General features: G+C 37.9%; 4 protein-coding genes and 1 pseudogene across 4 annotated transcripts; 3 read left to right on the top strand and 2 right to left on the bottom strand.

Annotated features, from left to right (window-relative positions):
- The first annotated feature begins 210 nt into the window (after window positions 1-210).
- LOC126799647 (cytochrome P450 736A117-like) lies at window positions 211-1940 on the top strand. The gene is made up of 2 exons (XM_050526888.1): window positions 211-1176; window positions 1329-1940. Exons 1-2 carry the CDS (start codon window positions 214-216, stop codon window positions 1938-1940), a joined length of 1575 nt encoding a protein of 524 aa, XP_050382845.1. The 5' UTR covers window positions 211-213.
- A 1052-nt stretch (window positions 1941-2992) lies between these two features.
- On the bottom strand, window positions 2993-3971 carry LOC126799692 (uncharacterized). Its single transcript, XM_050526939.1, has one exon. The coding sequence runs from the start codon at window positions 3877-3879 to the stop codon at window positions 3142-3144; it is 738 nt and encodes a 245-aa protein (XP_050382896.1). The 5' UTR covers window positions 3880-3971; the 3' UTR covers window positions 2993-3141.
- A 60-nt stretch (window positions 3972-4031) lies between these two features.
- LOC126799145 (protein N-terminal glutamine amidohydrolase) lies at window positions 4032-7935 on the top strand. The gene is made up of 5 exons (XM_050526273.1): window positions 4032-4121; window positions 4245-4350; window positions 4450-4673; window positions 4823-4947; window positions 7445-7935. Exons 1-5 carry the CDS (start codon window positions 4048-4050, stop codon window positions 7600-7602), a joined length of 687 nt encoding a protein of 228 aa, XP_050382230.1. The 5' UTR covers window positions 4032-4047; the 3' UTR covers window positions 7603-7935.
- Window positions 7936-8361: 426 nt separating this feature from the next.
- Window positions 8362-12005, top strand: LOC126796954 (terpene synthase 6, chloroplastic-like; annotated as a pseudogene).
- On the bottom strand, window positions 11978-16854 carry LOC126797521 (cytoplasmic tRNA 2-thiolation protein 2). Its single transcript, XM_050524154.1, has 7 exons — window positions 16522-16854; window positions 16085-16436; window positions 15906-15992; window positions 15036-15157; window positions 14862-14940; window positions 14022-14419; window positions 11978-12380 (listed from the first exon to the last, which is right to left on the bottom strand). The coding sequence occupies exons 1-7, from the start codon at window positions 16815-16817 to the stop codon at window positions 12332-12334; spliced, it is 1383 nt and encodes a 460-aa protein (XP_050380111.1). The 5' UTR covers window positions 16818-16854; the 3' UTR covers window positions 11978-12331.
- Window positions 16855-27678: the final 10824 nt, after the last annotated feature.

Here is a 27678-nt window from a genome sequence, read left to right as displayed (position 1 = left end):
ATTTTATCATATTACTTGTAAGCTTTACCTTTGTAAAGAAAGTCAATGATAATACAAGTCTAACACTTTAGCCTGCATGTTACTTTTTTTTTTCCTGTATCGATCATTGACATCTTTATATAAATGGATCACTGAAGCTAGCTAGACATATCTTCACAGAAATAGTCAAGCTGGTACGTAGTACGTTAATAGTTCCCTACAAAGGTAAAAGAGATGCTCAATCTCCTGCCATTGCTTCTTGCAAGATTGTTGCAACCTTTCTCCTTAAAGCTAATACTCTTAGTCATTTTCCTCGTCATATTATACAAATTATCTACCACCACCACAAACCCATCATCAGTACCGCCTTCTCCACCAAAGCTGCCTGTGATTGGAAACCTTCACCAACTAGGCTTGTATCCTCATCGCTCTCTTCAAGCCCTAGCTCAACGCTATGGACCTCTCATGCTGCTCCACTTCGGAAGTAAGCCTGTGCTCGTGGTCTCCTCGTCTGAGGCTGCCCGCGAGATCCTGAAAAACCATGACTTGGTCTTCTCTGACCGGCCCAAGTTCGTCTTCTTCAAGAAGATGTTCTACAACTGCAAAGACATCGTAACATCACCTTATGGCGAGTACTGGAGGCAGATGAGAAGTACTTGTGTCTTGAATCTTTTGAGCAACAAGAGGGTTCGATCTTTCCGTGCTGTGAGAGAGGAGGAAATAAGTTTACTTATCAGCAAGATAAAACAGTCCTGTAATTCCTCCTCCTCCTCTGCTGAATCACCAGCCGTGAACTTAAGCGAAATGCTTTCGACGCTTACTAGTGATGTGATCTGCAGAGTTGCTATGGGGAGAAAATACAGTGATAGTGGAGAAGGTCGTGGGAGAATGTTTATGGAGCTTTCCACGGAGATCAATGAGCTATTTGCGCGTGTTAATATTGGTGATTATATTCCATGGCTTTCTTGGGTGAGCCGTATCAATGGTTTGGACGCTGAGTTAGACAGTTTGGCCAAAAGATTCGACGAGTTTTTGGATTTGGTTGTTCAAGACCATATAGATAGTTCCAATAAGACTGGAGGTGATCATTTAGCTGACAAAGTCCACCAAGATTTTGTGGACGTTTTGCTTTCGGTTCAGAAAGAAAACTCTACTGGTTTTGCTCTTGAGCGAGTTGGCATAAAGGCTATCATATTGGTAAGTAATATGAACCACCGTTTCATTTTCTTCAAAAATAAAATTTACCTTTCAACGAGTAAAAATATTCGTGCATAAATGTTTTACCTAATTTTTTTCTATTATGGTTGAATTAATGAAACATTGACGTAGATATTTCTATGCGTACGTAGGATATGTTTGTTGCTGGCAGTGATACTACGTTTACTGTCTTGGAGTGGGCAATGTCAGAGCTTTTGAAACATCCACAAAACATGAAGAAGTTGCAAAATGAGGTGAGGAAAATAGTCGGGGATAAAGCATATGTAACAGAAGATGATTTGGTAAGCATGCACTACTTGAGAGCGGTAATCAAGGAGACTCTTCGTTTACATCCACCGGTTCCGTTGTTACTTCCCAGGATGGCGACACAAGATGTGAAAGTAAATGGTTACAATATTAAGGCCAATACTCAAGTTCTGGTGAATGCATGGCAAATCGGAAGAGATCCCAAGTCGTACAACAAACCAGAGAAGTATGAGCCAGAGAGGTTCTTGAATAGTGAGATAGATTTCAAGGGGACCGACTTTGAATTGATCCCATTCGGTGCTGGTAGACGAGGCTGCCCAGGAATTCCGTTTGGTATGATTGTTATTGAGATTGCTCTGGCAAGTTTAGTACACAACTTCACTTGGTCATTGCCTGGTGATGAAAAATTGGAGAACTTAGACATGACTGAGTTCACTGGTGCAGTCGTACATAGAAAGTATCCTCTTATAGCCGTTGCCATTCCGCATTCTTGCTGAAATCTTTATCTATTTGATGCAATTAATTGAGACAAACTTATGCTCATTGCATACGTACGTGAATCATATCAAAATCCAAGTTACTCACCTGCTAGCTAGCTTTTTTATTTTCGTTATATATAGGCGAGTGGATGTTTGTGATTGAATAAATAATACACGTACTTTAATATGATTACTTTGTCAATTACCAAATGCATTGCTGTGTTTATCAACTACCAGATTCCTTCTATATATAATACGTACTGTATGATTAGTACTCTTCATATACATGTATAGAACATCCTATAAACCAAACTGATATCAACGCCAAACTCTTCCAAGTTACACAAGCAAACAGTAGTATACATAATTAATTCTAACATCGATCTTTACTCTTGAGCTCTTACCCTTCTTTAATTTAGTTTGATCAGGAGCTTCTTGATCACAGCTGACTGATTGGCTTTGCTAATCTGCCGACATGATGGACTCCCTTGCATAAATCCATCCCGGGCAGACAACTCTTGCAGCAAATCATGTCATGCTTTCTTGACATGGAAGCTTCCAAGGCGAATATCCGTTTGCCCCAGGACTCTTCATAAATCTTGGAAGCCAAGCGTTTTATTTCACCCGCCATCCTGTGCAAGACGTCATCATCTTCTCTGATTTCGAATTTCGACAGAACCTGAGAGAGATCTGCGCGGAACTCGTCGGGACTATAGAAAACTAGGCACTGATCGAATTCAAAAATTTGTTTCCTCGTCTCTACCCGATGGTTGATGAGGTTTAGTATATTTCCGGTGTCACATGAAGAAGTGTGGTAGTAATTGTGATCGATGCTACAGACAAAGTGGACCTGGATTTGCGGTCGTTCTTTCCGGGGACCTGGTTGTGGGACTAGTGTGGTGGCACGAACAGCTTCAAAGTTGAAGTGATTTGCCTCGCTAGTGATTTCCAAATCCATGCAAGAATATCAAGTGACGGAATGAGTACTTAACCAATAGAAATATAGATGGAGCTCTAGCTAGGTTTCTATTTCTCTTTCTTTAGTAACAGATGAAGTCGATCTTCAATACAAAAACATATATAGTAGGTCTTAACGGCAAACCCTAATCAAGTAGGGAAAGAATTTCCACTTGGCCAAAGGTAATCCGATTCCGGTATGGATACTTGGAATCGAATTTCCCGAAGATTCTAGTACATGGATACGCTTGCTCAGACTAACTCACTCCTTGCTCCTCCTCTGTTGTTCCTCCTTGCCTTTCTTCAACAACTTGACCCTCTCTTTGACCGGCTTAAGAAACCCCGCCTGCAGCGCCACCATGTCCCTCAAAACCGCAATAAGCCTCCTCTCAATCTCCGCCCCGTTGGGCTCCACCACCCTCAGCGCCCTCGCCACCGCCTCCATAGTACTGACGCAGCCACCGCACGGCTCCTTCCTCAGAATCAGCTCCGAGTCGTATATACTCCCTCCCCTCACCCCCTCATCCACCTCCAAATCCAAACTCACCCTCCGCGCCGCAAATCCCCCCAGAAACCCCTCGCTCGCCCTCACCATCTCCCTCGCGTGCCGCCACGTGGCGTCGAAGGCTATGATCACCTGCGGCGGGGAGGAGGACTCGAGGAGGCCTGATAAGCTAACGGACGGTGAGGATTTGGAGGGCGGGAAGAGGTAGACGGCGGAGGGGGACTGGTCCAGGAGCGGGGAGAGGCCGGGGCGGAGGCGGCGGCCGACGATGGCGCTGGAGTTGGCGAGGCATCTGGTGAGGACTGGGGTCGTGGAGAGCTTGTGCTGCGCCTCGTGGGGGTGGTGGAGGATTATGACTTGCGTCCGGGTTGGGATGGGCTGCGCCGGGAGAGAGCCGCAGAGGCAGACCCGCCTCGGCCGGCCGCAGTTCCCGCAGATCGACCTCCGCGGCGGTGGTGCGGCGGCGGTTCCGAATTCGTCGTCTTCGGCTTCCATTTTTGAACGAGCTCGATCAGTTTCAGTTTAGGGATCTATAAAAACAATTTACGAGCTGGAAAACGACGCCGTGTAGGAAATAGAGAAACGACATGTCGTCCGAATCGGTGTGGGGTGGGGGGGGGGGGATATATAAAGAAATGGAAGTGAGAAAGCGGCGGAAGGAAGATGACGACCGAGAGCACAAGCAGTAGCACTGGCAGTGTGGACGTTTCGCAGTTCCAGCACACTCCTTTTTACTGGTAATTCTTCCCCACAGTAAATCAGTCTCCTTTTTTTTTACTGTTGGTTACTGTTTTGCCGGATTTAATTGCTCGCCGATCAACTTTAGATTGATTGTTTTTGTTATGGAATATTTGATGTAGCGAGGAGAATGTGTACTTGGTATGCAAGGAGCTGGGCGCAAAGGGAATCGCCGATGCGAACAGTTCTGATCTTTTTGTGGTTTTTATTTCCAACGAAAAGAAACAGGTCTTGTGTTTCATCTTTCTGTTTCTGTCTTTATATTGTTGGAGAACCCAAGTTTACTAACTGTGTGTTGTTGTTGTTTGTGGGGATGAAATTGGGTAGATTCCGTTGTGGCATCAGAAGGCGAGTAACAGAGCAGATGGAGTTGTTCTGTGGGATTATCATGTGATTTGCGTACAGAGAAAACTTGGTGGAGGTGGTGGTGATTCACCCACTCAGTATTTAGTGTGGGATTTAGATTCCACTCTTTCGTTTCCTTGTGGTTTAGGGAGTTATGTTGCCGAAACCATCCGCCCCACGTTTCAGACCTTCTCTGAATTTCAGAGGTACTGTTATTATTTGAATTTGTTAGTTTTTGTCAAGCTTAAATTGTGAGTTTGTTGTTCATAAAGAGAGATTAGGTGATTGGTTATTGACCTCACTTTACGTTATATTTCTTTGAGTTGATGGTTTTGCTGGTATTGTGTGTTGCAAGATATTTTCGGATTGTGCATGCCCCAATATTCCTCCGTTCCTTTGCATCTGATAGGAGGCACATGAAAGATCCTCTCGGCGAATGGCTTCATCAACCTCCTGAATATGAGCCGATTGTTTCTGAAGGTAAGTGCCAAGTTCGTATTAAATTTTTATAAAGTCAGGGACTTATGAAATCAGGAGCAATCAGTTCTTCAATTGGGGAATGCCACTTCTAAGCAACATAGAGCGGAAAAAAAGGTTATTGACTGTGTTCAAGTTGACTTGACTTTTCTTTCTGTCTCTTGGGTGAAAACTTTTTTGTTTAAAAATTTATGGTCTGTGATGTAGGTTAGTTGTTGCTTAAAGGTTAAAACAAAAGAGCAATACTTATCAAGATGCTATTGGCATTCAATTGTTTGGGTACTGAACTCAGAATAGATCAAAAGTGATCTGCCTATATGAGCTTCAAAGTTTGTCTTAGCTTCAAGTTAACACCCAAACCGCAAAGAAGGAAGAAAAACCTGGAAAGAGTTTGTCATAATCATAGTGTAGCACCGTCATCTGATTTCTGGTAATAAGTGGAAGAAAGAAAACTGACTCCAGGACCTTAGGGTGTTGCAAAGTTCATGCATCCATATAGGGGAGTGGTCTGATTTTATCTATCAATATCGGCAAATTTCTTCAACTCGCCTTTTGAACTAGAGATGTTTCCTTAATTACTGACATGTCATCTTGCTTGACCCCTTTCTGAGTAGCCAAATAGTTTTCAAGTATGTACATCCAAGTGAATTATGATGGTATAATTTGCAAGGAAAATGCCAACCACTTAATGTGGCATGTACATTTGACTGCTATAAGAAAATATACACTCACTTTAGACCTTTTCTAATGCCAGTTGTCATACGTCTCCTTCTATCTTTTTAGCAGCCTGACTCTGGCTCAGGTTTTGACTAGGCGTGTGTGTCACATTTTTGTCTTGCAAATCATCCAGTCACATACGTGACTACATGAGCTCCAAAATCTAGACAGCCTATTAGTAAGTGGTTGAGTGATGTCCCATAAATGAAATAGGAAACTTTAAAAATTAAGACATTAATTTGAGGTGGAGACTTTTCCTTGGCTACATGGCTATGGATTCGAGTAGTTGGTGGCGGCACAAGTTGGCGCAGTGGTGGCATTGGAAATGTGCATGTAGCTGAAGTGGGTTGTCCGAATAGAACAGAGAGTCAGAACTAATGAGTTCGTAAGTATGGGCAGCTATGTTTAAGCTTAGGCTTTAAACTTCAAAGAACACTGAGGTAGATGTTGGGAATGGACAGTCAGATGGGTATGGAGGCTAGAGTTATCTTGGTACTGTAGCTACTGTTTATTTACATACATGGCAGATTGAAATTGATTCTGTGCCCTTAACCAAGGGTATTTACTATTTAGAGAACTCATATTGAATACCGACAGCTCCTAGTTTCATTGTTGCAGCATGGCAATCTCCTCATATTAATGTTTGGTGGACACAGAGATTAAGTATAGATTTTGTGTCCTGTTTGGATCTTGAACCTTGTGATTGATCGCCTCTTCGTTTATATGGAATTAGATACCATATCTACTAGGCCAAGCCATTGTCTTGGTTCTGATACCTTGATAATTATACTCGTTTCTGCTATAGTTAAAAAATGGCTTTCTCACTGGTATGGATTCATGTGTAGCTGCTCATGCTCTGGTGCCGTATATTCATTGCCCAGGCACTAGGATCAACATGATCTAAAGTTAGAGCTTAAAACATACACAAACTACTATGAATTAGGATTCACTCCTAGTTTTCTTACCCAAAAACAAGGGTCCACACCGATCCTACCACAGGAAAACTTGGAAATACTTTGATGTTTTATTGACCAGAACACAGCCATTTGGAACTTGGGCTTTATTTATACATGAGCTGATAACTCACGTTAACTGGCATTAAAGAGTCATTAGGACGCCTAGACTTCCACCTATAGCATAAACGACTTATTAAGGGAAACCTTAAAACTTCTAAACTGAAACACAAATTTGAAAAGACACCAAGTGGAAATATAAAAGGAGATTATGCTTACAGACTTCTAGTGTCACTCGGTCTTTCCCTCCAAGCTTCCAGTAATCTTCTTGAGAGCAATTAATCAAGCCTTATGAAAGGGAATGATTATATGCTCTCATTTTACATGTGTTTCGCTCATTAACCTTAAATGGTTTGTGACTATGATGTCTTCATCATGCTCCTTGTAAATTACTCTTATATCTATGTATTCCATAGAATAGATCATTTTGTATACATCTCGTATGAACAAGAATATAATTTTGCTTATCTTCTTCTCCCATTCTTTGTAGCTGAAATGAGTTTGTCTTCTTATAGCTGTTTGTTACATGGACAACCAAAGGCAAGCCTAGATAAGTGGTTTGAATGTTGGCTTAAACAGCCAAAATTTCTTATTAGGACACTGAAGTACATCGAGTGTCTGGTTGGTTGCTACAGAAAATTGGTACTTGTCTAGAAAGGCTTGGAAGTAAATGTCTTAAGAACATGTGCATGATAATGAAATACGGCTCTAAAGGTCTTATATATTCATTCCCATAATCTTACTTGAAGCTGGTATCCTTTATTTTGCAGATGGGACTGTACATAATCTGAATGACTACTTTAACATTAGTGCTACAGATGTTGTGAAGGAGGCAAGTTATGATATGTCCAATGCAGTTTTTACCGAAAAACTCGGTGTGGTTGTAGGTGAAAATCAACTGGAAGAGTTTTTTACCCAAATTCCTTGATATATAACCATTCTTGTGCCGTTTTCTGAGTCAAGTCTGTTGCTGTATGACATGTTGGGGCAGTTTGAGAAATGGAATGTTACTTCAATATTTAAAAATATTGCATTTTTGGCTTCAATGGTTGGAGAGTTTTTGTTCTCACTACTGCTTTCTTCATTTAGATCCATGTTCCAAAAAGAAATGTGTATTCAAATTAGATGGTATGGTGTTTTCATAATCGGTTCTCTGAGTAGTTTAGTATAGTATTTCTTCCTGATTGTTGACATTGAGAACCAAATGTCTGATCCACTAGATTCTTGTTTATTGTTTTATGCAAGAGGTCTCGGATTATTTGTTTCATCCAGTGAAACTGCAAGACTAGTGTGGTGTGAATTGGGAGCATGCCTTATGCTTGTTGTAAGGTAGACCTAGTTTGCTTATGTTGCCCTTGGAAAACTCCATTGGGAATGCTGTTCCATTTTTGTGTTTGGGCTGCCTAGTACTGTACGAGGGAATGTGGTTTTTGTCGCCGATGAACTCATTTGCCTAATAGAGTATTCATCCTGGAAAGCCTGTTCATTACTCTAGATGTGCTTCTCTGCAACTGTTTATTTTTCTCCTAAAAGTAGAAAAAAGAGAAGTGAATCACAACCTCTTAATGGTGGTAATATATCCTTCCCAAGATGGGAAGTGAGCAAATTTAAATCCATAAAAGTGAAAATTTATAAAAGAAACCACCAAAAATGTGTTATTTTTGGAAATTGGTACGATGAGTGATTGATGGGCCAAAACTCAAAGGAGAGCACTGACGGGTCAAAACTCTCAAGGGCCAGTTTGGCGTTTGCAGATTCTAAAGCTATTTCTACAAGTTTAATTTTGTAGTTTTCATAATTTATTTAAAAATTGCAATAGATCTTATGAACTTAGTAAATAAGCTAATTTACATAACACTCTTACCAACTTAAATTAAGAAATAAGCTCATAATTTATATATAAAAAAAACGCGGGGCCAAGGGAGTCAAATTTAGCTTCAGCTACTGATGAAAAGCAACTATCTCTTGTTGGGTTTGATGTAATATTTCCGTTCATGATTGAATCTGCAATGATTCAGAATGTGAATCTACCCCTGGGAGGACTAACCTTAGATACTTTACTTCAAAGGAGAGACATTGAGCTTCAAAGGTATGTTGTTTACTTTCTTTCTTGAATTTTACTTGTTCTTATATCCTAGTTAAGTTTCCATAATTATCTTACATGCATCATCTAACCAACTGAGCTTAATAGGCTGGTTTGGCTTTCTTACTGGAACTGTAGATGTTTTTGTTTTACTTCTGGGGGAAAAAACAAAATCTGGTATCCTTTCTTAAGATGGGCATTATGTACAGAATGGAGTCAAGTTCCTATGCTAATTGAAGCAACTGAATGCAGTTCTGTGTCCCACCCTAATTCTTCGTAAATATGAATTATGACCGTAACTTAATTATTCAGAGGCAATGAAAGCAACTCAGAGGGGTGGAGAGCCTATCTAGCATATATTTCTGAAGGAATTGGAAAGTCACAGGACTGGGAGATGGTCATGAAGTGCCAAAAGAAGAATGGGTCTTTGTTTAATTCACCATCATCAACTACTGCTGCTGCTTCTACTAACATCGATGATGCTGGTTGTCTTAGTTACCTACGCTCACTCATAGAGAAGTTTGGGAATGCAGGTCAGTACTACTTTCATAATCTCCATCAACTTTGTTTTTAGTGTAATTTTACTTTGAGATTAATTTTGGCCGATTAGTCTTCGTTCACCTTTTCCAGTTCCAACAATTTATCCTCTAGATAAATATGCTCGCCTTTCTATGGTTTCCAGTCTTGAAACTATGGGCGTTGAGCCGTTGACCAACATTTCAGGGAGGAAATAAGGAGTGTACTGGATGAAACATACAGGTGAAGAACTATATATCAAAGATCATATATCTACACTAGTAATGGGGTGTAATTTTGTCGAAAATGGATTCTGCATTATCAATTTAAATTCTCTAGTAAGATTGTACTAGTTCACATCCATGGGGAAGCCTGACATTCCCGGAAAAACAGATGCTGGCTGCAGGAAGATGAAGATATATTTTCGAATCCTGCCACCTGTGCGATGGCATTTCGACTCTTACGTGTTCATAGACACAATGTTTCAGAAGGTATTTTTTCAATTAGGTGCCTTTGTCTTCATGGTCTGTCTGTTTCGGCTAGGATAGTTTAATTGAATTTATACTGTCTTGCAGATCCATTAAGTCTATATTCAGAAGATCGTTTTTTCAATTCTCTTGGAGGATATCTGAAGGACACAAGTGCTGCCTTGGAACTTTTTAGGGCTTCAGAAGTCATCAGACATCCAGATGAATCGGTTCTTGAGAAACTACATTACTGGACAAGTCATTTCTTGTAGCAGGAATTATCAAATAACTTTACTCAAGCTGATACACTAATTAATAATCATATTTATCTACAGGTACTTTCAAATAGAAGACTCTTATATTATTGATTTGGTGATGTAAACAAATCACTGAAAATGTTTTCGAATGTTTCAGGTGGATGATGCTCTTCGGTTTCCATCCCATGCAACTTTAGGTCGGTTGTCAAGCGGGAAAGCTAGCAAATATTACAACACCAATAGTACAAGGATTTTAAAATCTTCTTATCGGTATATCTCTAGCATCCTCGTCCTCCTTATCATGACAGCTCAGTTTAATTGTATCACTTATTTTACTGAGACTCTTTCTATGGTAGTTGTTTGAATATTAGGAATGGAGACTTCCTAAAACTGGCCATGGAAGACTTCAATATGTGTCAATTGATGCATCGGGAAGAACTAAACCATCTTTCAAGGTACATGTCCCTCCTTCTCTTTCTCCTCTTCTGTGAGATTTATCTGTCTTGCTTTTTGTTAGAAGAGTTTCCACCTTGAAGACATGTAAATAATCATTGAGAGTGCAGGTTTTGGAGATTGGTCTTCTTACTTTGTTGTTTAAGACAGTGAATAACCTTTTTTGTCTCTCCTTTTCTTTCTGAAGTGTGATTTTTCCTCCATGCAAGCAGGTGGGTGGTGGACAGTAGGTTAGATAAGCTAAAATTTGCTTGGCAGAAGCAAGCATACTGTTACTTCTCTGCTGCTGCAACCCTTTTCTCTCCGGAACTATCAGATGCCCACATACCATGGCCAAAAATGGAGTGCTTACAACTGTGGTTGATGATTTTTTCGACGTTGGAGGTTCTGAAGAGGAACCGGTAAACCTTATAGAATTGATTGAGAAGTAAGTTGAGTTCTCCCATTCCTTTTCCATTGCATCTGTTGTTAATCCTACACATCTGCTTGTGCTCCTAATATACCCACCTATGTGTTGTGTTTTGTGCTCCTTATATACTGACCTATATGTTGGAACACAGGTGGGATGTGAATGCCAAATCTGATTCTTGCTCTGAGCGAGTTGAAATCATATTTTCAGCAATTAAGAGCACAGTAAATGAGATTGGAGCCAAAGCATTCCCACGGCAAGGACGCAATGTGACAAATCACTTTGTTGAGATTGTAAGATGAAACTTTTGAACTTGTTCATGTTATCCAGTTCTAACTACGTACTGATCAGAGTAGTAAAATGTCTCTAGGCTGAACTCCCAAGATCGTAAACTCAAATCCTAAATGATCTCAAATGGTGAACTCTATCTTTGATTTTCAGTGGCTGGATTTGGTCAAGTCGATGATGAAGGAAGCTCAGTGGTCGATAACCAAGTCGACACCAGCACTAGATGAATACATGAAAAATGCATATGTATCATTTGCCGTGGGACCTATTGTCCTTCCAGCTCTCTATTTGGTAGGTCCTAAGCTCTCCGAGGAAGTGCAGTTTCGAATTCCACCAGCTGTTTAAACTTATGAGCACTTGTGGGCGTCTTCTCAATGATATGCAAACCTTTAAGGTAGACAACTACATCCCTTAGTATCTTCTAAAAGAGGAGCATTGACATCCCATCTAGCATTGCTAACTTAAGACAATGTTGCAGAGCGAATCCGCGGGAGGGAAGCTATACGCTGCAACATTGGCCATGCTTCATGGCAATGGCAGTGCTACTGAAGACAAGACCTTCAATGAGATGAAGAGCATTATAACCAGTAAGAGAAGAGAACTGCAAGGACTAGTTTTGCAGGAGAAGGATAGCTTGATTCCAAGAGCTTGCAAGGACCTGTTTTGGCAGATCTGCAAAATTGTGCATCTATTTTATGCAAAGCATGATGGATACACAGGGCATGACTTGATGAAAACCGTGAATGGAGTAATCGAAGAACGTAATTTACATCAACAAATTGAAAAGGAAATGTTCACCATATGGAACGTAATTTACATCAACATCAACGAGACCTCAACATCAGACTGCTAAATTTCTTTGTAGTATCAATAACATAAAATGCTACAGGTTCTTTGTTTTATCAAGCACAATAATCAAATAATTTTCATAACAGACCGAGTCAAACTGAACCAGGTTGAGTTAATTATCTTTCCAATGTAAATCCCGTCATCAAGATTAACACCATTAATAGGTTATCAGATGAAACCTAACCGATTAGGGAGATTAACATTGATGTCGCCAGTTCTTTTTTATTTCCTTCGATAAACGTCTGCTAGCCTTTCAAAATTGTCTGCCTAAGTCAATAGGAATACTGCTTATGCAGTGCCTTAAGGAAATCATAACCCAGCATGGGTGGCCCAAGTCACATTTCATCTTCGCCTTCTGACAGCAAGCAATCTTGTATTTGTTCCCTGGAAAAAAGGTCAAATTAAAATGAATGTAGGCTCCTTTTCCGAATTATTTATCTTCAGCCATACAAAGGAAATAATACAAGTGATAGCTACCAAGCATGATCAACAGAACTTTATCAAATGATCCCTGAACAGAAATTTTGTACTAGTTTTCCAATTCAATGGGTAGATCCGTATGTGGGAAAAAAAGCTGACCTACACTAAAAAAAGTCAACCCATAAGTTTCCTTATATTCATGAAATTTGGAATGTAAACGCTAAGACAATCAACTTCTAAGCTAATAGATAATTCTTAGGTTTCTGTGGTTGATTTAGCAGTAATATATGGCTCAGACACCTCTACCAACTTCCCAAGGGAAGGTTTTACAATTTCAGCTACGCAAGAAAAAGCACATTTTATCTTCTAGCTCATGTTTGGACTCCCACACAGAGTGAGTGTCCATGTTGACAGTGATGGTACCATTTATCACTCTTTAACTCTCAGTTTTCTGATTACTATTGAGTGCTCTTTTGGGGACGAGTAGGGCTTAACTGGGTTTTTGTGTCTAAGATTTAGTATAAATTGGTGGACCTATAAGAAGTAGATTAATATTTGGTATTTACTATTAGAGATGAAGCATGCATTGACGCAGGGACAGAAGCAGAAACATAAGTTGAGGGGGCCTAATCTTCTTCATATTTTCGCGTACTTGTAAGCTCATAGAAAACTCATGTGTCTCCATGATTAGGAGACATAGCTCTTAGCGCTAGCTAAAGTTTAAATCACCCCAGATGTATAAGTATCATGTTTGGACATAGCTCTTAGCTAGCTAAGGTTTCTCGTGTAATACATCTCTATAAACATGCAAATGCGTTTTAAGCCAAGTCAATCTATTTATAATTCAGAATTGGCATGAACTATATTGAACTTAGTTTGCTTAGTCCAAGTTTTCTCTAATCATCCATTATATGCACTCAGTCGCTTCTAAAGATCATGAATATATATAGATGACTAAGCAAACTATATATAAGTTCAATATAGTTCATATATATATATAGGCGTTCTTGGCTACGGAGGTCCGGACCGTCCGGATTCGCCGTTTTCCGGCGACAGCAGGCCGCAACAACGGGGCGGACCACGACAGCCACACTACCCACCTCCCGGTGATCCCGTCTGTGCCGACCGGAGCTCCATCGGCGACCTACGGCGGTCGAAATCTGCAAAAATCTAGTTTCTGGGCAGATTCCGGCGATTTCACCATTCTGGCCAATGGAGCTCCAGCCGGCACAAACGGGATCACCGGGAGGAGGGGAGCATAGCTGGCACCATCCGCGCCGTCGTTGCATGTCGCCGGTGGCCGGAATGGCCGAATCCGGACGGTCCGGACCTCCAGACCTGAGAAAATTTCTATATATATATATATAACCCATACTTTCCTTTAAAAAAGTGGGGTGTGCTGCAGCACATACTAGCACACCCCTAGATCCGTGCCTGCATTGACGAAACAAGTCACCCTATTATTTAAAACATCATTTACTAAAGGACATATGCATGAACCTACCTACTGGCAGAACAAGGCTTCTTCTTTTTTTTTGAAACGGAACAAGGCTTCTTCTTTTTTTTTTAGAGTAGACAAAGAAATAAAAACTGTACTGTTCTGACCTGAGCACACTGTAACTGTCATAGTTATCATGTTTTGCCCGAGAAACCAGCTGCTGAGGTAAAACTGAAGAAAATTGATCCAGTAACAAAGGGTCCTGGGGAAGTATCTGGAACCGGCAGCTCGAACAGCAGGCAGCACTCAAAGCATCAGGACTTGTTTGGCATTGTTCAAGAGTGCGCAAACTTAGCAAATCAGATTTGCTGAGTGGGCCATTGCAGATAAAGCAGAAGGACTCTGAAGAAAAACATTCATTAGGTTTTAGGTTATATCTCTTCTGACGCCTTCGAGTTGCTAAAGGAACATTAGAGTCATCAGTCTCTTGAATTCTGTTGAAATGGAATGGGATAAGCTTTCCAGCTGTTCTCACAATTGTGCACTCTCGAGAAGGATTTTCTTCCTGGAAAAAACAATAAATTCAATGACAGGAACAACTTCAAGGATTTTCGTCATGTACTCTGTTTAACTGTTTGGGAAGATTCTTCATTTATGTATTTATATATAAGAGAATTTATTTTGGAGTAAGATTATATTTATGCCAGATACATGTTATCTTGGAAACTTGAACTTTGATTTAACTTTCAAATAAATGAGTACAGCCACTACTACGGGCCTACGGCCTGTGCAGGATTCCTTTTATATTAACTCTTTTTTTGTCTCTTAACCACCTTTCATAGTTTTACTAGTTTAACACTTATACTATTTTCATGTAAAGTGCATACTGAAGAAAACTCTTCCTAAATGATGGTGCCAATGCAACTTTATTGCACATTAGTACCTAAAAGTGCCAATTTCAAGAAGCTACTCATAAATGGACAAGAGAAACCAGAACCATTTGGTACCTGCAAGAGTGACACAAATGACGAAACCAACCCATTAATGCCAGTGCCAGGATTTCTTATCAACTCAACAGTTTCTAGACTGCCCTGCCGAAAGGAGATATCAGACATATTATTAAGGACGGATAATAAAAATTTCTGTATAAAGCTATTATAGAAATGGTACAGATTACACACCCATCAAGGCGGCAAAGCATATTTAGCTCGTGTGCAAGACAATCACGAAGAGGAAGCAAAACTGGTATTTCCCACCTTGAATCAACATACTGTATATCTGCTGGTAATGAATATCCTTGTCCCTATAGAAAGCACGTGTACATACTAGCAATTAGATTAATGGTACTCATTTGACACGTATCAATGGAAAACAATCATAACACATACAAAAATAAATTAAAGACAATAATTCATTCAGAAATCATCCCAAGAGTTTTTTATTTTATTATTTTTTTTTTTTTGTGGAGTTGAGCCAGCCAACTGGAGCAGCCAGAAGTACAAAACCCCATAAAAGAGCATGGTCTGCAAGCATCAAAAGATAAAAAGGAACGGATTACTATTTACTACATTGAGATTTATATATTCGTCTCGACGATGAAATATTACTGGGTTCCCTTAATATATGTTAACAATTATACAGACCGAATGCAAGAAATTGGAATACATATTTCGTATGCTACCTAAATCAGAGAAGTTGTAGTGTGCGCATAACAATGTCTTTCCTAAGGTGATTACTAATTAATATTACACCAAGCAAGAGTCGCAAGCTTTTGTAAAATCATTGAATGAGGCCAGCCTTAGTTCATCTACAAAAGATAAGATGAGTGTACCCGTCACCACTATTTACCCAGCTATTCCATTGATGCGTGGGCAAAATTAACCAAAACAATCAGTTTTAAACCATTTTGTTGGAGTGATTATTTCTGATCTATAATGTATCATATGCAATATCAGGTGTCCTCAAGTTTAATCCGCCTACAATCCCAATACAAACCTCAACAGGGGCTGAAATGAAAAAGCCACTTAGTGCAGGGCATTAAGAAAACAGACCTTCACAGTGGCAGTGAGAACATGGCAAGCAATTCTCGATATACATGATCCCAGTAGAAGCCTGTTGTATCCATTTTCAGAGGCAATCTGCAACAAACAACTGCAAACCGTAAGAACAACTCAATCATCCCTCTTGACTAGTCAAAACAAAAAAAACAAAATGCATTCAGATTACACACCTTCTGCAAGGCCAACATCCGCAGATGAAGTAAAAGGTCTTCTTTCCCAGTGGGGTCAGTAACCGCATCAAGTAACTTCTTTAACCTTTCCCCTTCATCACCACACTCCGAAGAGTAGAAGACATTCTCAATCGGCACAACATGTAACTGCTTCGGCGGCGGGGCTAGCTTCTCCACTATAGATGCAATGTCTTGAACTGCTCTGTCTTCCTCATCAGACGGAGCAGAATAAACACTAGTCTCATCAACAAACGCAACTCCGACGCCGAAAACAGGCAATGATCTGTCCCTACAGGCGTCGAAATTCTTCTGCGCTTTGCTGTGCATCTCATGTACGAACTCCAAAGCAACCCTGAGACCCAAAACCAACATCCTCTGATATTTTTGATATTGAATTATAATGGGAGTGAGAATAATGGGGAGGAAGAGAGGGTGACCTGGAGGAAGGGCCGCCGGAGAAGGCGACGAGGACGTTGTCGGAGGGGGAGATCATGGCGTTGGAGGTGACGGCGAAGCGGAACTTGCCGAAGAGATTGGCGCGGAAGCAGTCGGCGCAGAATTGGGAGTCGGCGGCGGCGGCGGAGATGGGAGGGTTGGTCTTGCATTTGAGACAGAGACCATTGCTGATGATGTTTCTGTTGGTTTTGTTGGTGGAAGCAGTTGAAGTGGAGTGTTGTTGGTCTGGTTGGTCGGAGTAGCAGGTTGACTGGCAAGTTGAGGCACTGCAGGCCATGAATGCTACGGAGCTCGCGGAGTTGAAGAGCGTAGGGTTCAACAGAAACAGGTAAACTGGGTAGTTTCGTAGTTTGGTCTTGGTATATAAGACCCATCATGTCACTTAATCGGGTATGGGCATGGGAACTTGGACCGGTTTACTTGACCCGCCCAGCGCCTATATAATAAATGATGAAGAGAAAAGAGTTCTACTCATTTATTCTCATTAGCCTCTTTAAATAAAGGTAAAGTTTACAACAAAATATATAACTAATGAGTATTTACGTAGACAATCATATATATTATAATATTTACAATACTCTCCCTTAGATGTCCACGAATGAATGATAAAATTGAGCATAACACGCATTATGTCCTAAATAACAAAAACTCAGTGGGACAAAAATAACATTGGTCGAAAAAGAAAAAGAGCATAACGTGCATTATGTCCTAGGTAACATATTTCTGGATGCTCCTCTGATAAGAATCTCTCCTTCATTGTCACAAACTTCATACATCATGCAAAAACCAGTTTGACATGTTTGTCACTATAGTGAGACCATGTATTCATTACATCTAGGGGACTTAATAGGAGCACAAAGTGTGACATTATTAATGTATATGTCATATTCTTACTCTTTGTTACTTTTTATTTAATATGTTTTAGTTCATTTTGTGTGAATAAGTGTTTAGGCAATACTTATGTCAAATCGTGCTAAGTGTTAGAAATTCATATTGAGCTATGATTCCTTACTCGACTAGGACTCTACTTTCATATTTTCATTATTTCCTATTTCTAAATTTTCTTATTCTTTTTAGGAAAAGACAAATCCTAGGTAAACTAGGAGAAGAGAGGCTGTGTGACACATTCCTAGATGGATTAGGAGAGCTTGATGTCGTGCAGCCCAATGGAGACTTCCGATCAGATCCGGTTTCCTACACCAAGTTGGATTTGGAGTTAAAAATCAAAAACTATATCAAAGAAGATTTCAGCTTCCATATTGGATTCTATCTCCTCATTTGTACGGCATATGGACTGTTTTGTTCTCCTATATTTAGAGCACGGCATGGACATAAGAATCACATCAACCTTGCGCCAAGTACTAGCCAAAGCTCTGTCCAAATACATACTCACCAGCCAAGAAATCATAAAACCGATTTCTCCATCCTTTCATCACCTTTTGCTCCAAAGCGTTGCGCCTAGGATGCTCATCCCCTTAGAAGTCTTGGACCTACCTTGTGAACACAGCTAAGGAATACATAAAGTGTAACCATGACTCTCTTTGATAGATTTCGTGTATTAGTTTCTGGTTTGGATGATTACAATGTTTGGTTTTGTTTAATCTATTTCAATTTTGTCTATGAAGTTGTAGTATGATTTCAAGTTATATATAATGTCAATGGATTTCGAGTTTTGATTCAATGATTTTTGGTTTCTGTCGTGTATGTTCTTAAGTGATCTTGAGATTACTTATGTGTTGTGTTTGCGCTGAGTATAACATGATATCTAGGTTGTATGATTAAGGACTTGTAATAAGAACTTGGTGAATCTTATTTGCTGCGCTGAGTATGCATGTTATGATTGATTGAGTTAGATTTCAATGAAGGTGTTGAGCACTAATTGAATGAGTTAAGTGTCTATGTGTTTAGGATAACCGCTGAGGACTTTAATTGCATGATCAAACCTTAGTTACTTGTGAAGGTGCTACGACATGAACCTTAGGGAGATTAGAACTTGGTTTCGTTGGTTTTATATTACTTGTTTGGTGATTGCTTGTATGTTGGTTGGTTGGTTGATCACATGTATGTATTAGTTTAGGTTTTATATTTGTGTTCCTACAATCGAAACTTTGAAACTTATAAACTCTTTGTGAATTTGTGAGTATAGGATTGTGATTCAGCCCCTAATTGGGTCCCTGATTTGTAACGATACCCTTTTGCTTTATACTACTAATGATGCTTACAGGGTTAATATTGATGTCGAGTAATCGAACCGATCAAATGACGCCGTTGCCGGGGATCCATCTTTAATTCTTTATGGATCCCTAATCTTTTAATTTTGAATTCACTGTTCATATTGTAAATTTGTATACGCTTATCTTATTTTGTTGTAACATATAGTAATTATATCTTACGTTGTTGTTTTAATGATTGAATGAATGATTGTTGTAGGTTGTAAATCGAATGGAATAGGTAAAGTCCATTTTGTTAATATTAGCCTTAACCCCTCATGTTAGCTTACGGGTTTTCATGAGGTTGAAGGCAACTTTTATTAACACTGGAGATTTGTCTAACACCGAAGGTTGAGTCCAGTTGAGTAAGGGACACACTCTTTCATTACCCTGGTGTATGGGACCAAAATTGTATCTCAAAGAACTACGTACGGACATACATCTCGGTGATGAAGTTGATAGGGAGTTCACTCTCTGCAGTTTAACAAATGAGTCCTATCATGTTCACTATCTCTGAATTAGCTACACGGCCTTCTGAAAAAAGACTCGATTTTGTGTCTAGGCATCCATACTTAGGCCGCACGTCCATCTCGGTTTACAAGTTAGAATCAATCGATCATTTAATTGTTGAAACGGAAAAATGAACTTGTGAATTGTATGAACTTTGTAAACGTAAATAAAGAATTTTTGTAACTTGTGAAATGTTTGTCGTGCCTCCTCTCTAAAAGTGTTTCCATGTGTATGACAAAGAAGGGCATGTTTCTTGCTTTCATGTTGTGTTCTTCGATTCTAACTTTCTAACTTTCGTTTTAGAGACCATGAATGTCCGTTGTCTCTAGAAAAACACAAGAGCTCAAAGATCGAATTCAAAGACTTAAGGACGCACAAACATCTAATTCTGACGTCTCTCTTTTCGAAGGAAGACTTTTGGATTTCGAAGGATCACCAAGCAACACAATCTTAAACTCCTCACCTAGATCATAAGAGGAGGAAAACTTTCAATTTCCATTTCGTTTTGATTAAGAAGAAGACACAATAGGTGATATTGTTCTAGTTGCGCTAATGGCACTGAAGGAAGCATTCATTCCGACGATAGAAGAGTCCCCTTCATGCATTGCCTACAATCCAGTTGATGGAGCTTTCTCCATACCGGTTCAACTACTTGGGCAACTGCCTAAGTACTCAGGTTCTTCAACAGAGGATTCTAATGTTCATCTAAGAGAGTTTCTAGATATATACAAATTGCAATCTATTAATAATCTAACCCCTAAAGGCTTGAAGTTACTTTATTCCCTTTTCTCTCTTAAGGATGATGATAAACATTGGTTATACTCTTTGCCTGCATGAATCATCACTACATGGGATGAAATAACTAAGAAGTTCCTGGAACAATTCTTCCTTGCTCAACTAACGAAAATACTTAGGAGAGAGATTCAGAACTTCGCTCAAAGCAAGTGCCCTCACCATGGATTTTTGTTGGATTGTGCATTTCTTCTACGAATGACTCGACACCACAAACAAGAGCATGGTGGATTCTGCATGTGGATGCACTTTCATGAACAAGACCGGCCAATAAGTATATAATTGATCGATGATTTGGCAAACAACAATCGCCAATTTAGTTCTAAGGATAAGAGAAGAGAAAAAGGTCGTGGCATCTATGAAGTGGATATTAGGAACCAAATGGCTATATTAGAGAGAAAGCTTGACGTCTTAGTCAAGGTATTTAGTAGTTCCCACGTCAATTCAATGTATGTGGCATATGTTCTTATTCTGATCATGTAACTGAGAATTGTCCCAATGGTGTTATGTCTAAGACTAGATTTACTGAATTGTCACTGGTTTTACATGTGGTAAATCTACTAGATTGTGTTTTTAGGGGTAAAAGGGAGGACATGTTCTACATGTTGGTGATTGAATGTCCATTTATTCTAACTCTCTCACTTAATTGTGATCTTATGATTGATGTTTCTAATTTAAAACAATTAGTACTTGGGTGTATTGATATGAATTTTGGTAGCTATTTGTTCATTGGAAAAGTGTTTATGCAAGGGTCATAGCTTTGTTTTTGATTGTGTCTGTATATTTCCTTTCACTTATTCAAGTCAATGGGCAAGATGAATATAACAACAAAGGGACATCTTATACATGAGTTGGTATTGGAAAAGTTATGCTAAACATGTGTTGTGCATTGTATACTACTAGCTTACTGGTCAAGCGTTGCGCTGACATCTGTTTCCATTAGTTGTATTTTTATTCATCAGAGCTGTTAACTCATATTAACCTATTTTTATTAATTGTTGTCCACAGAGATTACATATTTTCCAATAGAAAGCAAGAGCTTATTACGTAGAAAAATAAAGAAACTGAAACATTTTTCAACGCTATCTCATTTGGTTTTCACTCACTTTATTTATGATATATCTATTTTTTGGAATTATTATGTTCTCCATCACTGTTAACATATAAAACAACAAATAACAAGTGGTTATATTTGGTTAGTTTGATAATGATAATTTTGATAACAATTTGATATTATGTTTTCAAGTAAATGCTTAACCTGATAATGATAATTTGATAACAATTTTGATAACTATTTATTAGCTATCTATTTAGTTGCCACATACTTTAGCTGTTCCATTAGTTGTATGCACCTCTGATATTAACATTGACCTTTTATTTTTGTTGATTGGTGTTATATTAATGACTTCGTATCCTCCATCTTTGTAGACTATTGTCTACGTGTATTCATTATATATTACTTCGAGCACGTCTGGTGGAGGGTTTTGCTGATCGTCAATCTCCAACATTGCCTTTTACTCGCACTTCTAATCCATTATCATCGTCAACTATAAATTCCTATATGTCGTACCTAATGAGTAAAAGATAAATATATCAAGTTATATACAAAGATCGTTAGCAACTATATTACTTCTTCAATGGAGCAAATGTATATACTGGAAATAAGAAAATAACACAATTAATTCAACAACACCATTCTTTCACTCTAACCCAATTAAAATCAACCTACAACATAATATAAAATATGATCCACACCCAAAAAACAATTAAACCGACTCCAATTCACATGTAAAACTTGACGCATCAAATACGGTCCAAACAACCACCAATTACAAAAACCCTATTACATCAAAAACACAAAGGATATTGCCAACTAACACTTTTGGTTGTCTCCTCTCTCTATATTGTTGTAATTTGTTAACATATTTCTCATTTATAGTATCACACCTTAACACTTGAAGGTTCTATGATATTGACTGCTATTTTAAAATACCTATGCAACCTTTTTTATCTTCATCAATGATTTCTAAATTTTCATGATACAAGTATTTCCAAAGACCAAGACCAGCTACCTTATTCAGCTTTTGATTCATCATTTCTTGGCACTGAAGTTCTCTTCAGTAACCTGAAAATACAAAAAAAAATGAAATTTAAACAAATTTAAATGATATCATACATCAAGCCTAGAATAAAAAACATTAGGACTAAAGACTCCGTCGTACGTAGTTATCCGCTGCTTTGTGATATAAATGCCAGTCCATTACCAGAAACTTTCAAATGCAGAAAAACACTTACCAAACAATTACTACAGAGGAGAGGGCCAGTTTCAAAAACAGCCAAACTCTACAAACCATAAAAATTAAAATAATGTCATAAAGGTGAAAGAGTAAATTCATTACACTAATAAAGATCATAACCATTCAGATTTTCCAAATCAGTGGCAAATACCTCAACACCAAAGATGAACGAAAACCCTAAAATGTAAAAACTAAAAACTAATATCAATTCAAAATCAAACCATATACCAAACTCGTAGATAAACCAAACCTCTAAAATGTAAAAACCACGATTAAATCACATCAAACCACTTCTACTTTAATCTAACAGTTTGAGAAACCTACCTTATCCCATATCCAGCTAAAAATAACTACCTTCAAACCCTACACAATTAAAATTCATACTACCTTATCTCAAATCTAGAACAAAACTCACCATACCCATGAGACCGTTGTAGACTCCTACGTAGTAATATCAGTGTATCAATAACGACAATTAGGGCTAGAAACTTTGGGTTTTACATAATTTTTCATCTTGATCACTCCAGTCCCATTTAAAGTTTAAACTAACAATACATGAAAACATGTAGAACCATAGTAACAAAAACTTAAGGCAACATAGAGTCTAAACCAAATTTATGGTTTTTTTTAATCTGTCTATTTTTCTCACCAAGCTATTTTCACCAGTATTTTAAAGTTCAGCTCTGTTAATCTTATGTTATTTTCCTTTAATTCTCAGTGTAATCAAAACAATATCAAACCTCTTAATGAATGACTTGTACATTAGACTAGCAATCAGTTACAAAACATTCCATAATACTGAGCAACTCTCTACCAATTTTACTTAGACAAAAAATATTCAGATATTATAACAACCACATCTATTCAAGCTAATACTCACACACATAGGGGAAAAAATACATAGAATTTAGAATAATAGGGACATTATACTTGACTTGATTTTGAGAAGGCCAATGATTGACCTGGCTTGCTCCTATCACAAAAACATCTTTATTTTTTGTAGAGCTACAACCCAACATCCAACTTCTCAAATACGATCAATTACAATTAATCATTAGGCAATTCCCTTTAAGTGTGAAGCTTTTTGCATCTAAGCAACTTCACTCTATTCTCAAATATGTGCTTTCTGGTATACGACAATGATCTGAATATAAGAAACCAAGGTTAGGCTATGCAAACATTAGCTTTTCTCATTGCCAGTTTCAAATTAGAAATTTCAAATGCATTGCCTGATAAAACCTTGGAGGAAAATCTACAACAACAATATATGGAGTACCTTTTTATAGATAGACAGAACAAAGAATGTATAAGCATTGATCAAAAGAACAAAGAATCAGAAATACCTCGATAATTATAAGAGGACTTTGGTGTTTAAGCCTATGTCAACCCATAAAGAACAATGCAACCTGAAGTAGCCACAAAAAAATAATAAAGAAATTCATATATATTAATTAGATGCACACATAACTCGCACTCAATTAATCCAGAACCCCTTTAGCTTCCATAAGTCTAAATTTATGTCCATGTATAGTCATTTAGAATTGCTAGACCAAATGGAATACCATATATGATTGAATATTCTTATGTAGTTATTTGAGTTAAGTCTTTTGGATCAGCTAATTTTGAAAGAAAATGAGGAATCACATTACAATAAAAGAGCTATTTACCTCTGTTGGAATACGCAGAAAATCTGAGAAATTAAAATAATGACTTTCACGGAGCAGATCTACATGACCAAATGTTTGGGTAAATTTTTCAATCCTTCATTTTCAAGTCTCCTCCTCTTCCTACTTCCTACATAAGAAAAAGAGATTGATCATAAACATATATGAAAAGCAATCGAAACATATATCAAACCAACATGATTAGAAAAAAGACAATTCTAGTACAGAGAGATCACCTAAAATCAGGTGGCCAGGTTGTGTGCTCAGTATATGATCCTTACATTTGCAGGTTAGGAGTTCCACAAACACTCACCTGCAGTCAGTATACAAAATTATATTAGTTTATAAACATATTTACACTAATGTATAGGCCACATTTGAATTGGCACAAAATAGAATCCATATAGTGTAGAATAAAACAAACTACTACAGTGAACATCTATGAAGCACATACGCACACCAAACGCAAGTTTCTCAATTAAAGACCGACCCCAAACTAATAGACCATTGTTTCTCAAATAGTAATTTACTTTTTTAGCAACCAAACAGCAGAAAACAAAATTAAAAAAATATGTATAGTATAGAATCCGAATCAAACACTCACAGCTGCTTTTAGACCTTAGACAATCCACTTTGGGGATTGGAAATAAGGAACCCCAAATCAACTCATTTGTATGAATTGTATGTGCTACTTCACCTTGTTGCGGGTTGTCTTACTTAAATACTCCTAATTTATAAAATTTTCATAAAATTCCATCTTTATAAATCAATACATCAAAAACCAATGATAAAAATGCAAAGATACTAAGCCAACACAAATGATCACAAATTTCTCAATACATACCAACCACATCAAAAACCGACCCAAAAAATCATACCAAGCACAAACCACCACTCCCCATTACCAAGCATGAAGAATCCAGAAACCATTAAAACAAATGAAAACCAAACACAGAGAAAATAATAAAAAAAACCCCTCATGAAAAATAAAATTTAGATAGAGATAGTCGATCTAATTTTTTATGCCTACCTCATAGATACGTAATGTAGATTTAGAGAAACTTAACTTCCAGTTTGTAGATTAGTACTCAAAACCAAAGAAATTAATGTTAAAAAAGAACCTTGTCTCGAGTTCAAATGCATAAAAAGAATGAAGACATCATGAATTAGCAAAGAGATAACTTAACAAAGCATGTGAGTAAAAACTTAGATTGATCATGATTAGTCTCCACAATAATCTTTGGGTGCACATTGTTATCAGTCAATGCTTTTCCATCTTGATATGCAATATTTCTTCTATTGAAGCCACCTTCTAATAAGATGTTACATGCAAGACTTCATCAATTCAAACATTGTTGCTCTCACTGTTCCACTCTCGATTGGAGGCAAGTTTGGTATCGCTCAATTTTATTGCTCTAACTAAACATCCTCAATATTTCAGGTTAATTTATTAGTTACAAATATTCAATGACAGACTTAAGTTTTGAGTAGTAGGTTGCCTTATCAACTCTATAATGAAACTACAAATGCAAATATAAACTATGAATTTAAAATGATTGAGAATTATAGATTTTTGCATTTGTTTTAACATATCCTATTGACATTAAGTTTATTTATTCTATATAAGAGTAATAGATAACATACACATTAAATAGCCTACTTAATATAAAACTTAGAACATCTTTCTTTGACCTCACTGGCATCATATCGAGGCTCATTTCCCACCCAAAATAATGTAGTCATGCCACACAAATTTGGTCTCATTGTAACAGTGAAACTCACTTGCTCTAAAAACACTTCATAAAGTTGGACCAATTTTAGTCTTCTTCTGCTCTATTGGTGGTTGTAAATTATCGTTACATTTAGGTTTTGGCATGAAATTCATTTCACCCTTTTTTAAAACAGGAAAATTTACATAAGACTTCAAAACCGAGCAATATTAGGCTTTCAAATACTAACCTTAAGTGGAGTGTGAATTTGCAATTTTTGTCCAACTGATGCAAAACTGTAATCTGAAAAGTGTTTATTGCATTTCAATGAGATCACTGTGAAGAACACATAAAGAATGAAGGTGAACATAAAGATTAATGTGAAGAAGGTTATTGGATGACTGATGGTATTATTGGTATATTATTTGTATCACCACCAAATAAAAATTTCAAAGCATATGCTCGTTAATGAAAACAAACATACTTGCCTAAAGATACTTGCACAAAAGCCCTATTAACAATACCAATCCTCTTAAAATAACCTTAAACTAAAATCCGACTTGATAATCAGCTATATATATAGTCATGTAGACATGTACATATAAGTATAAGCAAGTAAATATTACTTACAAAGGAGTTCCTATGTGCTCGCCATGTTGTTGACAATAAACAACATGAGTCCCTGGTTGTTTTGGCACATCTGTGGTGGCAGATCAAGTACTACCAATTATTGCCATTCTTCTTCCGCTGAGATTAGAAAACACCGCAATTAGCTATATGCTTCCTCAATTAATAGTTGTTAATGTCAAATAAAAGCCTTATATATCAAGTAAGACTATGTCAAAGTAAGGAAAACATAAAAAACTGATGTAGTTACAATCTACTGACACATTAAGCTTTGCAAAACTAACTCACAATCTATCTCACCGGAATAAGACAAGTTCATTGATAAGCCATTCTCATTACTATTGCCTATCAACATATGCAGGGTAACATCCACATTCAATCTTAGGAAACAAAGATAGATTTAAAGTTGAAAGATTACTACCAGTATGGGGAGATAACTGGGAAAAAAGGCATTGAAAGACACTCTAAGCAACATTAGGAATGGGAGAAAATTAGTGTAGCTAAGAGACTTCTGTGTAATTTCAAGAATGCCACTGGGTCAGGTGCGGGGAACTTCTGTGTTAAATGGGTCGGGTTGGGTGAAATGTTTGTGCAGAGATAGGTGTGGATTTATCGCGTTATCAGACCGAAAAGGCTTCATGAACATTATTTGACGGAGGCTTCGTGTCTTCTCATGATAACAAACACCTCCTCCACGCACTTAATTAAACCCCTTCTACACGCATCAGACACCTCAATATCATATTTGTTCTTCTTTTAGTCTCCTCTCTTTTCTCTGCTTCCGCTCTCCTCCTTTTTTTGGCGGTGTATTGATAGGAGCACATAGTGTGACATTCTTAATGTATATATGTCATATTCTTATGCTTTGTTACTTCTTATTTAGTTGTTTTAGGTTCGTATTTGTCATTTGTATGTTTTAGTAGAGCTATGCCGAATTTGGATGTTTTGATGATGAAATTGTGCAAGTGTTAGAAATCCTTATTGAGCTAGGATTCCTTACTCGACTAGGACTCTACTTTCCCATTTTCATTATTTCCTATTCCTTAATCGTCGAATTCTTTTCAAGAAAGACAAATCCTATTTGGACAAGGAGTAGTGATATCGTGATGCATTCCTAGTAAGACAAGGAAGTCATGTCCGAGTTGGATGAGGAGAATAGAGGCTGGCCTAGCTATTCCTAGTTGAAGAATGAGAGATGCCATGCAGCCCTTAAGTGTTTCCTCATTGGATTTGGTTTCCTATATCAAGTTGGATTTGGAGTACATTAATCAAATTCCATATCAAAGAAGATTTCAGCTTCCCAATCCAATTATATCTCCTATATATAGA

Source organism: Argentina anserina, chromosome 6, assembly GCF_933775445.1.
Source record: "Argentina anserina chromosome 6, drPotAnse1.1, whole genome shotgun sequence".
NCBI lineage: Eukaryota > Viridiplantae > Streptophyta > Magnoliopsida > Rosales > Rosaceae > Argentina > Argentina anserina.
The sequence above is the reverse complement of the archived record's forward strand: the minus strand, read 5'-3'. Positions and strand labels throughout refer to the sequence as shown.

Excerpts from the sequence above, each read along its gene's own strand:
- LOC126799647 (XM_050526888.1), top strand. The coding sequence starts at position 214 with ATGCTCAATCTCCTGCCATTGCTTCTTGCAAGATTGTTGCAACCTTTC. Across the intron at positions 1,177-1,328 it reads GCATAAAGGCTATCATATTG|GATATGTTTGTTGCTGGCAG; the intron begins GTAAGTAATATG and ends ATGCGTACGTAG.
- LOC126799692 (XM_050526939.1), bottom strand. The coding sequence starts at position 3,879 with ATGGAAGCCGAAGACGACGAATTCGGAACCGCCGCCGCACCACCGCCG.
- LOC126799145 (XM_050526273.1), top strand. The coding sequence starts at position 4,048 with ATGACGACCGAGAGCACAAGCAGTAGCACTGGCAGTGTGGACGTTTCG. Across the intron at positions 4,351-4,449 it reads TTTCCAACGAAAAGAAACAG|ATTCCGTTGTGGCATCAGAA; the intron begins GTCTTGTGTTTC and ends GAAATTGGGTAG. Across the intron at positions 4,948-7,444 it reads TGAGCCGATTGTTTCTGAAG|ATGGGACTGTACATAATCTG; the intron begins GTAAGTGCCAAG and ends TTTATTTTGCAG.
- LOC126797521 (XM_050524154.1), bottom strand. The coding sequence starts at position 16,817 with ATGGCCTGCAGTGCCTCAACTTGCCAGTCAACCTGCTACTCCGACCAA. Across the intron at positions 15,993-16,084 it reads GGATGTTGGCCTTGCAGAAG|ATTGCCTCTGAAAATGGATA; the intron begins GTGTGTAATCTG and ends TGTTTGTTGCAG. Across the intron at positions 14,420-14,861 it reads CATTTGTGTCACTCTTGCAG|GAAGAAAATCCTTCTCGAGA; the intron begins GTACCAAATGGT and ends TGTTTTTTCCAG.